Here is a 15428-nt window from a genome sequence, read left to right on the forward strand (position 1 = left end):
AGATAAAATATTAATCAGCTGAAAAAAAATTCATTTTGTGGAAAAAGTTGCAGCCTCACATACAGACTACTTAAGAATTCAGCAACATCTCTGAAGATATACTGGTGTGACAGAGTTCAAATGCACATGGGATTTCTAGCTCCTGTTGCACTAGGAGGCAGAAGCACTTTAGCTTTAGTAGAGGACCAAGCCAGCCATTACTAATGAAGCTGTCTAACGGGCTGAAACTTCGCCATGCATGAAAACCCGACAACACATACTTCTGTGCTCCATGAAAGCTAATTTTTCAGGACCATCACCACATGACACTTAACTGTTTAAAAGTAGGCTGGTAGTTAACTCGCACAGTTGATTCACCTGCAGTTCTGCACAGCACCGCACTGGATTTTGAAAAGCTTTTCATTATCTAACCAAAATGGAGTACATTCAGTTTCCTGTGACTGAACTCAGAAGATTTAATAAGCAATTTAATTCTTGTACAGCAGACACACGACCAGCTCACAACACATCCACTGTTGGTTCATTTTCTTCCTTAAAGGCTGTTCACTTCAAAAGACTTTATACAATATTGCGAAGAAGTCCTCCAAACATGACACTAATGTTTTTCTTTCGTTTACTGGCTCTTAAATGCAAACAATAGTATGTTCATGTAATACAATGCCTCACCTTGAGGGAACCGGGGTAAGAAATCTGTCAAAGTGAAGGAAACCTTGAAAGTTAAAAACCCAGTAAGAAAATATTGTAGAAAGATAAAGCAGAAAACATGGGGAAGTGACAAATTAAGTGCAGAATATGGTTCTAGGAGACAACAGTGTTCTGATTTTTCAGGTGAGCTTGTTGAAGTGTAGTGTTGCATGTAGGCCTAGTTTTATAATCCAGTCCATTGGCCAGGAAGGGACTCAACCCAAAGATTGAAACCTGAAGTACCCCAACACTTCTGCCAGATCACTACACAACCAGCAGAAGTAGGCTAAATAAGCTTTTTTTTTTTTTGCACTGTTTGGAAAAAACAGATGAAACATTGTTATCCTACCCTGAAAACCTTCATGGCCCAACAAGGTATGGAAAGTTTTAAATTTGCAAAACTTCAGAAGTCTCATCCAACAGCTTTAAAGGAATTGGCTGAGGAGCTGAGAACTATCGTCACCTACATTCATTGAATTTTGTAATCCCCTGGGATGTGTCAACAAATCAGGGTGGAAACGAAGAGGTATGTTACATCGGTAAATTTTATAGGATCAGAGTTAGCATTCAAACTACATAACTTGTGTCAGGTCCAAGGGGCAGGGAAGAAAAAAAGCTGATGATAAGAGAGATAATAATCAGGGAAAAAAATGACACCTCCTTTTAAACAATGCCAACCTACATGGCAGATGGAAACTAGCTCGTCAAGCTAGTTACCGAGATTGAAGATGATCACAAATTCAGCTGAAAAATTCACCATTGCCTAAAGCTATGGGGAATTGCTAAAGGCATTTTCCTTTGTGCTTGATGACATTCAGACAAAAGAAAAAAAGGGAAAAAAATAAAAGCACAACAGCAGATCAATACAGCATATACCAAACATAGTAAACAGGGACTTGGAGTCTACTTGACTTATCCTTAGTGAGATTCTACTAGGATTTTTCTTTGCCCTAATACTGTTTATTAGAAAATTAAAAAAGGAAGATTTTTGTTCATTTTTATAAGACAAGCTAGGACACGCTAAATTATGGAGTATTTAGATTAGGCAGCAAACTGGGTTGTCGAAGCCATACATCCACCTCAAGCACGTACCATCATTTATCAAGTAACACAGGTCTATTTTGCAAGACACTGGAAGTCTTCGGGGCGGATGAAAAATTTTGTATGAACTCTTAGTTTAGAACATATAGAGTTAAATAGCCTAATAGCATTATAATGAAAAAAATTGTAACGATGTAATTAATTTCTATAAAAACAAAGCAAATTCTCCCTTCGTTTTTGACCAATCTCATTTCAGGGCTATGTTAACCAATACTGCCAGTTCACACACACACACACACACAAAGCGACGCTATAGAGCAGAAGCAGTAGTGCACATGGCATGGACACAGCTAACACTGCTCACTCTGAGCCTCTGAAAACACCATTCATGCTAAGGAACCACCTCAGCTGGGACCCTGCTGCTCACATCTTCCTACATCTCCTTCCCAGTAGACTAGTGCCCAGAGAATAATTTCAGTGGATCTGAAAACTTAAAAATGCTTTTCTATCTTATGTAAATGTCACATATTTCCTGCTTCGTTAATCTTAAATACTAGATTAGTAAAATAACAGCAAATCTGTTGTCTCCTCAACATGTTTGTCAGACTAATCTACAGTCCCATTCCTTAAGAATTTTAGATCAGAGGAATGTAATTTCCTGCACAGCTCTCAGCAGGAGACAAATCTGGTGAAAAATACAAAGTTTAACTTGACACATCGATGCTTTTCTGTCACTGATACTTTCCAGTATCAACTAGTTTAGTAACAACTTACTACAAAAATAGTTACGGAGTTTTGCAGCATGGATTTGAACAGGTAATTGCCCAGCTTTCTTGAAATCTGAATTTTGAAGAAATAGAAGGATAAGGAACCTAAAATGACGTATCACAAAGGAAACTTTTTCAAAACACAAGGAATTCTTAATGAGCTACCAAATCTCTTAATTATTTGGATAGTTAAAGGCTGAGAAGGACAAAATACTCCTACCGATGCACTAGATGGCAATCAAGTAATTTAAATTCACATTCTTGAACTAAGAGACACACACACTCACACAAAAGAAAAACGGAGACATGTTTAAGGGGAGGCCAAATTGTTTTATTTAATTTTTTAGTGACCAATTGGATTTTTGGCAGAAAGCTCTGCTCTTTTTTTTTTTCTTTTTTTTTTTCTTTATAGAAATCAGCAGTGCTCAAATTGATGGGTTGGAATTTTACTCAAACTCCAGTTAATTTTAAAAACAAACAGATGAAGAGGAATTCCAGATACTGTTTCCAGAGCAGAGAGCAAAACTTCACATTTGTATGAAAATTCCATGTTTGTACTTGATTGGGACACAGAATGTAAAACTATTGTCAGTAGTGCATGAATAAAACATTCACATTTGATCTGGAACCTTAAAAGCAGAAAGCTGTACTCTCCTTCCGAAATTTTCATTACCTTGTGCAAATCAAGTCAAGTCTTCATGTGTCAAGCACACACTTAAAATTGTCCATATTTTATATACAAGACATCTACCATTCAGGCAGTGCAAAATACATCCTTTCATAACAAAACTAAAATGTACCTCTCAAAGTATGAACAAGAATATACACATAATACATGATATACACTATTTACACAACCATAAAAAATATAATACAAGGATTTTTTTAATGTGATTATAAGACTTGACAGTCTTTTGCAATTTTGTTGCAACAAGGCATGTTTATGTTTCCTGGATGGAGTTTTCTTTGCCAACAGATCTTGGAAACTATGCTTGAACTTTTAGGAGAGTTTTCAAATGGACTGCCATCAACTCCCTGTTTTGGTCAGACGGTTCAGCTGTGCCACCCACCCAGTGGCTGGGAGGCTTTGGAAGGACACTAGGAGATGGTGGGTCACTAAATTTTGCCCCAGCGTAATTTTCTTTTTGGCTCACTTCAGTTAGGGTGATAGGTTTCTTGGACTTGGCATTTCTGAAGTTCTCTGTGTTTTTAAGTGGCTTTTTCTCCTGCTTCTGAATTATTTCTGGCGATACAGAATCTTGCCAGAAGTTCTCTATCTTTTTTGCTGACGTGATCTTTGTCAGTGGCACGTTACATTTACTCTTCTGTCTGTTAATCTTTGGTTGTTCACACAGATGTAAACCGTGAACGGGCTGGCTGTAGGGGATGGCAGCCTTCTCGGTCTTTCCCATCTTGTTCTTTAAGAACTGCAGAGACAATGAATTCACGTCAACACACGGCCCCTCTCCCTCAAGAGGTGCCTCGGCACCCCCGGGGCAGCTGCCGGGCCCGAAGCCGTGTCCCCGCACCGGCCCTGCGCCGGGCTCCCCAAGCACAGCACCGGAGAGGCGGAACGAGCCGCCGCCCGCAGCTATCCCACGTCTTCCCCAACCCCTCGTGTAGGCAGCAGGGGCCGGCCGGCAGCGCCCAGCAGCCGCCGGGCGGGCAGCGAGACCTCTCCTTCGCCGCCGCCGCCATGGGGCGCTGCGCCCCGCGCACGTCCCGCCTGCGCGCGCAGGGGCGGCTGGCGCGCGGCCAGCAGGCTAAATCCGGCTGTTGCTGGGCGCAGCGGCGGGCGCCCATTGGCGGCGCCGAGCAGCCAATCGCCGCCCGCGCTTCCGCTCGCGCTTCCCCCCTCCCCCCTCCGCCCCGTCCGAGCGGGCGTAACGGAAACTCTCCCCAGCTCCCCCCCCACGCGCGGCGGGGGGCGGCGGCAGGGGGCGAGCCGCTCGCTGCCCCCTCCGGCGGGGAGGCCAGCGCCCGCCCGTCCGCCAGCGGGCGGGAGAATGCCGGGGGGGGGAAAGAAGTGATGAGAAGTAACGGAGCCCCGTCTTTACCTCCTTCCTGAGGGGTTTGCTGGGAGCGGGTCTTGAGGGGGCGGGCGCGGGAGGCTCCTCCGAGGGGGCCGTGACCAGGCCAGGGGCGGCTGAGACCGTTGGCGCAGGGTGAGCTCGAAGTTCGCCCGCGCCCTGCGTCCCCAGCGGGGCCCTTCTCCCCAGGCCGGTGCGATGCTGTTGGTACTGCTGGTAGCGGCTGGGTAGGAGCCCCGCGGGGCTGGGCCGGATCTTCCCCTTCTTCCGCCGGACTCTCTTCAGCGCGGGCCGCGCGCTGCCCCCCGGGCCCGCGAGGCAGCAGCTGGGCTGGTTCTCACAGTTGCTGTCCCCTCGCCTGAGGCGCTGGAGAAGAGCGGAGGGCAGCCGCCTGGGGTCTTCGGTGCCTGCCGAGATCCGAGACAGGAAGGGCGGCGGCACCGTGGTGGTGACCATGGTGGGACGTGGGTACCCAGAGCTGTGCCGGGAAGAGGGGTCGAGCCCAGGCGGGGACGAGATGGTTGGGTCGCTGGGAAGCGTCTCCCCGGGCTTTGTAGACTGAGATGGTGGCGCAATCGGATCCGCTGCTAGGAGAACATGGCGGGGGAGTGAAAGGAGCAGCCAGCAGCGCCCCGGTGTTGTTACCCGAGCGGGGCACGCCCCCTTCCGCCCCGCCACCAATCGCCGTGCGAGGATGCCGCCAGCGGCACGCCTCTCCACCGCGCTCCGCCAATCTCGGCGAAACGGCGGCCCCGCTGGCCCCGCCTCGGCCAATCGGAAGCGACACAAACACTTGGGGCCACGCCCGCTTCCGCAGGTCGCCCAATCCGGGCAGACACAAACAGCGGGCACGCCCCAGTCTCCAAGTCCTCGGCCCGCAGCGCGAGGCGAACGGGCGGGGTGGGCGGTCCTCCGTGCGAGAGCCGCCGGCCAATCGGGCGGCACACAAACAGCCTCGGCCACGCCCCCGAGCGCCCCGCAGCCAATCGAGGCGGACGTAAACAGGCGGCGGCGCGCCCCCTGCTGGGCGGCGGCGCGCCGGCGGGCAGGCACGCGTCGCCCGCCATGGAGGTGCCGGCGCTGCGGCCCGCGGCGGCTGCCGGGCTCCCGGCCGCGGCGGCGGCAGCAGCGGAGGAGGAGGAGGAGGAACCCAGCCGTGAGGCGGCGGGGCGGAGGCGGGACGAGCGGAGCTTAGAGGCCCTGAGCCTGGCTGCCGCTGGCGGGGCGGCGGCGGGGCGGCAGCTGCCGGAGGGGCGGCGGGCGACGCTGGCGAGCGCCCTAGAGCTGGAGGGGACGGTGCTGCGCGAGGGGCGCCTCACCCAGTTCGTAGCCAACAACCTGGAGCGGCGGATCCGGCTGAGCGGCGCCCCGCGGGGCGAGCCGGCGGCGGCAGCGGCGGGGGGCGGCGGCTCTATCCCCGCCATCGACCCCGGGGCGCTGCAGGACGTGGTGGCCCTGGCCGGGCAGGTGGCGGCGCAGGTGGACGAGCTGCTGCGCAACGTGCACTGCGGCCTGCAGGCCCTGACGGCGCTCAGCGTCGGCTGCATCCAGACCTACCGCGACGGCGTGGAGAGCCTGGGCGAGGCGGCCGACCTCAGCATCCGCGCCATGTACGCGCTGGTGGCGCGCTGCGAGGAGCTGGACCGCGCCATGCAGCCCGTGCCCGCCCTGGCCAAGCGCATCCGCGACATGAAGGGCACCCTGGAGCGGCTGGAGGGGCTCTGCAAGTAGCGCCGCCCGGGGGACGGGGGGGCTCGCCGCCGGGATGCCGAGCGAGGAGCCGCCGTGGATGGGAACCGGGGCCCCGCCGCCGCCCTTTGCCGCGCCAGCAGCGCGCCCGCTGGGCCTGCGCCGGGCGCTGAGCGGGGGGCTCGGCCGCTCCGACAAGCCCCGGCCCGGCGGGGGCCCGCCCCGCCGCGGGCTGCTGCTGTCCCTCCCCGGTAGCACCGCCGCCGGGCCCGCACGCGGCGCCCACAGCGCTCCGCCTCTGCGCCCTTCCTCTCTCTCTCCGTGCCCCTCTGCGTGACCAGCCGACACCTGTGGCCAGTTCGCTGGTGTTCATCTGGAGGAAGTGAGATTTTTGCAACCGATTAAGGTTGAAGTCGCGGGGGAAATGGCAGACGGTGCTTTTTAGCTTCAGCTCCATTAAAGAATTTGGATTCCACATGCCTTACGCTTTCTATTTATTGAGGGCTAGGAAAAACTAACTAATCTCAATTAAAAGCAGCTGTTAATATATTTTTTTTTGGTAACCAAATTTGAAATTGTTGTGAATACTTGTTCGATGCTGGCAGGCATACATACTTATTTGTTGTTAACTTAGTGCCTGACGAGTAATTCTCACTTCTGCCATTACAGCAAATAAATACGCAGAACACTGCTGTCTCTTCTCTTACAACTGTGTCCTGTAAGATAAGAGGAGATTTAATATATATAGCAAAGACACTTGTTTTCTGAGAAGAATATAAAATACATGGAATATAATTGAGATTTGGATAAGAAAAAAATCTATACGCAAAGTTCTAAATAAAAGCCTTCAGTTAAAATTGCTTTGCCTCTATTGGTCTCTACAGTTTTCACAGTGTAGAAGTTTAAATGGCATCACTGTGAAATGATCTTGCAATTTTTTGTTTTTTTTTTTTTTTTCAATTGGGAAAATACCTATTTAATGAGATGAAGAACATGAATACGTCATGACGTTACATGGGTGTATGACTGACATAAAATGGGTACCTTGGGAGAATTTATTTGTTTAACTTGAAGCTTTTGGTATGCATCGTTGTATGCAGAAGTGATTTTGCTGTATCAGTAAGTGTTTCCTCTGAGGCCTGAGAGTAGCCAAATTCTCTGCTCGCTATGCAACTAGCCTCTTAAATGATGCTCTTAGCAATCCATTTAGGTCACAAATGTCCTCGTAACAAGATTTCAGCAGAGAAGTGATCACTGTGATCTTACGTTTGTGTAATGGTGCTTTTGGTGACCAGTGGCTCCTAAAAACATTGGAGCAAAGGTAGCAGAAATACTACCCAAGTCCTGTAGCTTTCGGTTGTAGAGCAGATAGGTTTATGATGGGTGCAGCTGCTACCCCACCATAATCTCATTAAAAACACCGAGTGAGGGGCAGAAGCTGCGATATACTTCTGCATGTAGATAATACTGAATTGTAACAAAATAATTTGGTTTTATGCCACCCTGGTTTGCATAATGCTAGTCTCTGGCCTGTTTTGGGCTTCTCAACATGGCCCTGTTTTTCCCTCAGCACAGGGGTGTATTTCGCTCGTGGCCTTTCAGCCCTAGCAATGGGAGAAGGCTGGAAATGGGCTATGCCAAGGTCATGCTCTTTGTGGTCACAGCTCTCATGGTTCTGTCTTCTGGGGAATAGCCGTGGCTCCAGAAAGGGACCAGAGGTCTAACGGAGATTAGCAGAGAGAAAAAGGAGAATTTCACTGCCCCTGCCTATGGGCCTAGGAGACACTAAAGATTTCTTAACACCACAGCAACAGATGTACTCTTAATAGTTTTGGGGTGTTATTCTTGGGAAAGTTTGAACTTGTCTATCATGGAGATGCAGTAGTTTTGCTAAGTATCTTTTGTATATGTCAAGAGTGAAAACCAAAGTTTGATCTTGCTTAACCTGTGTGTATTGTTGAAATGTACAGGAAAGACCTGCAAGCCACATATGTACAGCTACGCTTTATTCATACGGGCTAAGGTGAAGCCTTTAAAGCATACGCGTTTCAGTACGCTCGCTATTGGTTTTTGATAGCGTTTCCTTTGCAGTCACCTACATTCAATGCTAATTCTCTGCTAAAATTGTCAAGTCTGTAGAATAAAATTATTACTTTTATGTTTTTAATTGTTAGTGATTAGTTGTTGTTGAAGTGTTTTGCTTCTTAATTATTGCTTTTCTTATTTGGTAAAGTAATTAGAAAGCTAATTTAAACTCTGCTCCTGCATCTGCGCAGAGACCCATTAATGTGATTGCAGAGCTGGTTTCAGTCTAGGTCCTTAGGCAGTAATTTCTGACAGTGATGTCATTCATGTGATGGAAGAGGGATGACTAGTGAATTACAAACATGAAGGAAGTGATAATTACACTGTTTGGGTTTGGCTTTTAATATCTATCTGAAAGCTTCAGCTTGTTTGAAGGGCAAACTTCACTGAGCTTGGTGAAGTGGCTCCTGTTCTCAGGCATCTGCCTTGTACGTTTGCCGTCCCTGGAGCAGGTGTGGCTGAAATGATGCAAGCATGTTCTGTGCCACCACGGTCGATACCGACATGTTATCGCATAGCTGCTGTGGTTTCAAGCCCTCCTGTCCGTACCGGCCTCCACTGCTGCAGGAGTGGTGACACTTGCCAGCGTCTGTCAGCGCAGCTCTGGTGCCAGCCCTGCCCTTGCAGTCCCATGTGAACCGCTGGTGAGCTACGTGCAGCTCAGTAGCTTCCAGTGAACCTGGCCTTTCTGCAGCCAGAGACTTTTGTACTGTCTTTTCGATCCTAGTCCAGGCTTTCTTGTGCATATTCTGTGTTAATTCTGGCACTTCCCAACTTTTGAATGTTGAGCATGAAAGCATTCAGGTTCTTTTAGCCTTTTTTGCTTAACCTGTCAGCGAGCAAAGTACAACCATGTTTGGACTTCCCAAGACTTTCAGATGGGTTTGCATATATTTTCTTGCTTAGTCACTCAGCTTTACAATTGGTCTCGTTTTCCTTTCCTCATTAGCTGCCAAGTGAACTTCCATTGTAGCAAGACAGGCAAGGTCAAAGAAGAAAACTAGCAAAATAAAATGACGTGCAGAGCACTAAGCAAAGCCATATACAGAATTAGCTGTGTGCCAGGAATTACTTCCCTGTGCTGATAACCACCAGTGAATCGGTTAAGAATTAGGTTACTCTGTTAGGAACTAAGTTAGTCTGATATTTTTTTTTTTTTCTTCAGGACAAGTGTCAGATCTGACTATGAAAATCCTTTTTCTGATGAGGGTATAGTTGGTTCTGCTTCATTCAGGGCTTTTTCTCCCCTCCTTTGTGAGGTTTTTTTATTCTCTGACTCTGAATGATTCCATATCCATGCTATTTAAAAGAGCTTTACTAGATAAAACCTTATTACAGCTGAAAAAAAAGTCACCCAAAGCAGGAATGAACATTACTGACATTTCACCTTTAAGGCCTTTTTTCAGTACTATTTAATTACATCAGGTATTCAATAAGTAAATATATCAACTTTTTGTGTGTCTTACTGCTAGCCAGACACTAAAATACATGAGTCTTTTGGCTGGAATGTCCAGATTTATGGGGGTACTTACTCCTACGAGTAAGGTCTTGGTTGAGTTATGGGCATGAGGAACAGCATGTGAGTTGAATCCAAGAGCATACTTCTTAGCATTAAAGATGCAACTATAAATGGTTTCAAATAGCATGTCTGTACTACCAGAAGATAAAAAACTTAATTTTAAAGCTTCACATTATTAGGAGCCTTCCAGAGGAGTTAGTAGGTCAGCTCTTGTAGCAAACTGTGTTAGCTGAAACTGAAGAGTCTTTAAGATCGAGGCCTCTTGCAGTAGGTGTCATCCAACATAAGAGGTTCTTGCTGTCAGATGCTATGCTACCTCATCCTGATCAACACTGGTGTGTACACCTGAAAACACTTTAAAAGATCAGCAGATCGCATTTATATTGCTGTCACAACCCGCTTTTATTGCTAGGAAATTGCTTTGAGAAAAGGACATTCTTACAAAAATCATAAAGGGTCCAGTTAGTCCATTTTTGTGAATGTTTTCTCCATTTCTGGCCCTACCCTGGCCCCATTCAGGAAACATATCCTGCATCCTCCTGCCATGCATATAAGAGCACACATGAAGAGAGAAGGATTCATCACATTTCTCCTTTACAAAGCTTAATGCAGTTACTGCATCAGATGCAGGAACTGAAACTCGGCTGGGTTTCACATTTGCTGCTCCAGCTTGGTGGCTGGGGAAAGCTTTCGTCATCATTATTCTCTGCTGTTCAAAGCTCCAGAAGTAGAGATGTGATCAATGGACTTGGGCCCTGAGCTTCCACCTTGGAAGTCAAGATCCTCTTGCCTCCTGTTATGACAATAGTAGCATTATGCCCTTTTCTTGTAACAGGAAAAATGATAATCAAAATTTCAAATCTTCCTGCAGTTCTGGTTCCCTCCTACTATTTAGACACATTAGAAGCAATGAAAAAAAGAAACCAAAACAAAAAAACATAGCCCTTCCCCCTCCCAGACTGTTAATTGGCCATTTCATAAATAATAATAGTTATTGGCTGTCAAGCATAATGTGCTTGAGATGGCTCTCGCAGTAGTGTTGAATCCTGATGAGACTTAACCTGAGTTTAAAGAAAATACTGCATTTTAATTATAATACTGATAGGGTTGGGGATGAGGCAGTCTACACAACACTTGCAAAACTGGCATCTGTTGTTTGCTAGCAGGGTTGGACTATCGTGTACATCAGTCAGGATGCAGCAACATTCATTAACTGGGAGGGCAGAAAAGCAGTGTTAAAACTATCTTGATTATTTTCCTAGATTACAGCTAGAAAGCGCTGTCACTGTAATTGGTTCCAGAATTGAGTTAATGTTGCTGTGATTAATTACTGTGAAGTACCTTTGTTGAAAGTTGATTTATTTCAGAGAACAGTAGTAATTTATGTCAGTATTTTTATTTTCATGAATGCTAGTTAGAGAGGGAAGAATCCTGGAATTTTGTCCAACACTGTATTTTTTGTCTCAGTGTGACCAACCATGGTTTTCCCTTGTTTTCTTTATGGATAGTACTGGAAAAATTCCCAGTGTTGAACTTGCTTGTAAGAAAAAGAGCCATGCTCAGTGAGTTGTTAGGAAGCGCTTTGTTAAGGACAGCTTCCTTGTCTGGAAGTACATGTAAAGGAAAAGGAAGAAAATGCCACAAGCTTGCCAGACAATCATTTCTAATTTTACAGCGATGTAGTAATCCTGAGTATCTGTTTTGTCACTGCGATCATTTGACTACACTCAGTAGCAGAAAAATCAAAAAAATCCCAAGTTGAAATCTTAGCTTTTTAATAAATGAGTTTTCCTTCCATGGTCTAGTATCAGCAGTGACCTTTACCAGCCATTTTCACTCTAGTGAGATTTTTCTGGTCTGAACTTGAACTGTTGCCATGTAAGGAAATGCTAACCTGAAAATAAACTCCTTTAAAGTCAAAAGTATCATTTGACTTTGTTCCTCTTTCTGTTTTCACTGCCTATGCAGTTTGTTTACTCAGTGGATTTTTTTTTTTTTTTTTCAAGTCTGGGACTTTCCAGTGACGTTTTCTCAGCTGGAAGGAGAGGGGAGTTTCTCACTGCTGAGCAACATTGGGATTTTCCATTTTCCAAAACTCTTCCCACATGCCATTTATAGTTGATGATACGGATCTAGTTTGGTTTTGTTTCCCTCTTTAAAGAGAGATGTGCAACTATAAGCCTTTCATCTCTCCTGCTCCAATGTCATCAGCTTTCTTTTGTCTGCTGAGAGCAACTGGAAAGTTATAGCAGTGTTCCCCCTCATCCACCATTTTCCACAGCCACCAGCTGTACTGCACTTCCCCTGGCAAAACCTTGTTCTGGACCTCCTCAGTTGTCAGTGTTATTATTTGATCCCACTTACCTTCTGTCTTCAGTTGCATGACTTAGTATATCAGTGTTGTTATACTACCAAGGCACCAACCTTCTTATTTAGCTCAGTTACGTGCTCTTTCAGCTGCCCTTGTTTTTCATTCCTATTCTGCCTCAAATTCAGGATGGTCATCTGCAAGTCTTGGGCGAGGCTAGCTTCCGCTGCTTACCTGACCTATTGTCTTTTGATGTCATCCATTCCTTTATCCTTTAAAATGTCTCAGTAAATTACCTTATGCTTTCTTTTGCTATGACTTCCTTGCTGCTGTCTTCTGCAATGCTCCTTGTGTCCAGAATACCCACCACCAATTGTCTTGTTTTTAAATCAACTCTCAGGAGTAGGCAAGTCAGAAACTACATAGATTGTGGATTTCTACTTGTTATAATAAACAGAAGGCATTACAGAAAAATTAAACATCTGTAGCAGAAGAGAACTAGGTCTTATTATTTGGTTCCGATCTATTTTAACAGTATGACAACAAATGCAAATAAAACAAACTACTTGCAAAATAATACTAGTATAACTGTGCTGTGATGTGTCTGGTAAGAGACAGGAAAATCGGTCAGCTGCTGAGTGATAGGCTTTTGAGGATGGGGTTATAGCATATCAAATACTATGTAACACGGTGAGGTGATGCCTCGTATATTTATAAAATATGTGCAAGTCCCCAAAGCAAACTATGTTGTTTTTCCTTTTAATCACAGAAAGATGGAATTCTGGTCTCCCTGCCTTCCTTCTGGCATGTACACACTCAGGGCTCTTGCTGACTTTTTGAAGAGCTGTATATATTCATGTGGAAGTTACAAAACTTAGTAGTACGTGTTATATTTATTCCTTGCAACAAACCTTGGAAAGGAACAGTGGTAATCTTTACCAAGGATGGGATTGAATATTAGGAGTACAGGATATGCCGAACCAGTTCCTCGCATTTGTTCACTAAGATTCACATGTACATACTTTAGTATGGCAAATAAATTCATTTTAAACAAGATTATTCTTCCCTTACTCTCAGTGATGCACAGTCAATGGACAAATGCAAGTCATAACCAAAGGACTAATTCTACATAAGTGTTAAAATGTCTGTTTTAAAACAAAAAAAACCCCATTGGGCTGTACTGAGTTGAATAGCTGTAAAAAGTCAAACTTAAAAGTTGTTAAAATTCAAGTTTTAATAATGGTCAACTAGGCAGTTCTTACTAAGTATGTACAATCTTTTTACTAAGATACCTATCAGCAATGATTGCAAAGACTTCAGTCCAACCAAATGCCAGGGTCTGTTTCTTACACTTTAACTGAACTGTAAGTAAGTGAGGTAACTGATTTGGACATTCAGCAAAGTAGAAGTCATGGAACATGTTTCCCCCATGTGTTAATATAAACCGGAAAAATTGTGTAATTTGTTGATGACTACTGGAATTTATGTAGCACTGTAGAAATTTTTGGTTGCAGCATTCATGCATCAGCATTTATGGTTGTGAAATCACATCCACATAGTCTTTGACCTTGATGGGCTATGCTTCGAGATAGGGATGAACACTTTGTCTCAGAAATAGTTCAGTTTCACTAACAGACAAAACAAAGACCGGGACAAAACTGTATTTGTTTTTGTACAAACCTCTAAGTGAGACTTTGATTAAAATATCTTGCTGATAGCTGTTTCCATAATACTTTGAAAACAAGTTTCCTGGTTGAACATAGGCTATCAGTTTCTCTTTACACAATGTACTTTCAGCAGCATGACTTGTCACTGCTGCCTGCTAGATAGCGTATCTTTGACATTATGTATTACGTCTGTAAAAAGGCAGCTGGATGGTGCAAACACAGGGGAGTCATATCAAAAGGTTTCTCTGTTACACTGTTTGATTTATTAGGGTTTTTTTCTTCTGATCCTTTTTCAGTTCTTCTTAGTTCCCTTGGGGAATGCCACAACTGAGCCCTTTTTTTCTATTCCCAGCTTTCCTTCTGAGTGGATCTTTTTTCTAGGTTGCACTGCTGTTTTAAACTACCTCTAAGAAAGTAAATCAACAAATACACTTTGTGCATACATCATGTTGGCACAGCCAATGTGCTGATAGGGTGAAATACTTGTATTTTGGAAACCTCTTCAATAGCAGGCGTGGTTGAAGGTGAACTCTCACTGCTGAGGAGTGTTTCTGTGAGTCACTGCAGAAGTGGCATACCCCTATGGCAGAAAAGGGCCAGAGATCCCACAGGGAGATCTTCAAGCCTGGCTCCAGGTTGCTTCTCTTAGAAGTGAGAAGGAAGAATAAATAGGTCAGGTGTAAGTTGCCTGTGTTGCCATAGATCTTCCAGAGTGGATCTGCAGGGCTGGCAAGTACTCACTGCAGCCACTGTCTCCTTCAGTGACAGAAATTACATTATCTCTGAGGTGATTAGTACTGTCAAAACTGGGTACACATTTATTTATCATGCTTTTGGATGCCATGGTTAATCTAGAAGAAGAGATAATATTTAACATTAAACAGATGATGAAAGTAATTGAACCATCCTTTGTAGCCCACATCCCATAAAAAAGAGAAAGCAACTGCCAGTTTTTGTACGTGTGGTTTTGCCACCCAAAGGTAAAAAAGCTTCTTTATGGTGACAGTGGGTGTCAGTAGCAGATGGAAAAGAACATAGCTAGATCAGGAACAACAGTGGATGTAACCGTAGTTTGCTGCCTGTGGTTATCCAAGAGCTGTCCTGAGTTTAACTTTGTCTTGGTCTTTCCACATTGGAAATCTTAAAAGATAACAGCAATAAAATTCCCACATGATTTTTCAGTTAAAGTATGAGTGAAATGTTTGTTTGTAGATATGGATTAATAATTTCAGTTGTGTACTTTTATTAGTTCAGCTTCACACATTAAGCTTACCCAAATTTCCTTCAGATCCTTGTTAGATCACAAATCTAAGAGAAACTGAGGCCATGTTTTGATATTTGGCGGCAACGCCAGGCACATGTTAAGGCAGCCTGAGCAGCCCCTTTCCTGACCCAGCCCTGCCCACTTGTTCCTGACCATCCACTGCATTTCCCTGTGAGTTTGTCCGTACTGCTTATGGAGCCACAAAATGAACCAGAGCGAGAAACTCAACCCAATGGAGCCCAGCAAAGAGGGAGGGGAGGCTTGTTTGCTTTTCGACTGCATTGATTCCCTGCCTTGTTTCACTGCACAGTTGCTCAGCACAAGGGTGGGTTAAACATGAAGAAGAAAGGGTGTGTGAGCCTGATGCTCACAGC

At 45.3% G+C, this 15428-nt stretch overlaps 2 protein-coding genes across 2 annotated transcripts; one reads left to right on the top strand and one right to left on the bottom strand.

Moving 5' to 3' along the window:
- Positions 1–2801: 2801 nt before the first annotated feature.
- Positions 2802–5142, bottom strand: PNRC1 (proline rich nuclear receptor coactivator 1). Its single transcript, XM_074819581.1, has 2 exons — positions 4550–5142; positions 2802–3919 (listed from the first exon to the last, which is right to left on the bottom strand). Exons 1-2 carry the CDS (start codon positions 4976–4978, stop codon positions 3479–3481), a joined length of 870 nt encoding a protein of 289 aa, XP_074675682.1. The 5' UTR covers positions 4979–5142; the 3' UTR covers positions 2802–3478.
- Positions 5086–8378, top strand: LOC141921246 (uncharacterized). Its single transcript, XM_074819580.1, is given in 2 exon segments — positions 5086–5154; positions 5156–8378. Coding segments are annotated over 2 exon segments (1167 nt in total). The 3' UTR covers positions 6254–8378.
- The last annotated feature ends 7050 nt before the right edge of the window (positions 8379–15428 follow it).

This window comes from Strix aluco, chromosome 3 (assembly GCF_031877795.1).
Source record: "Strix aluco isolate bStrAlu1 chromosome 3, bStrAlu1.hap1, whole genome shotgun sequence".
NCBI lineage: Eukaryota > Metazoa > Chordata > Aves > Strigiformes > Strigidae > Strix > Strix aluco.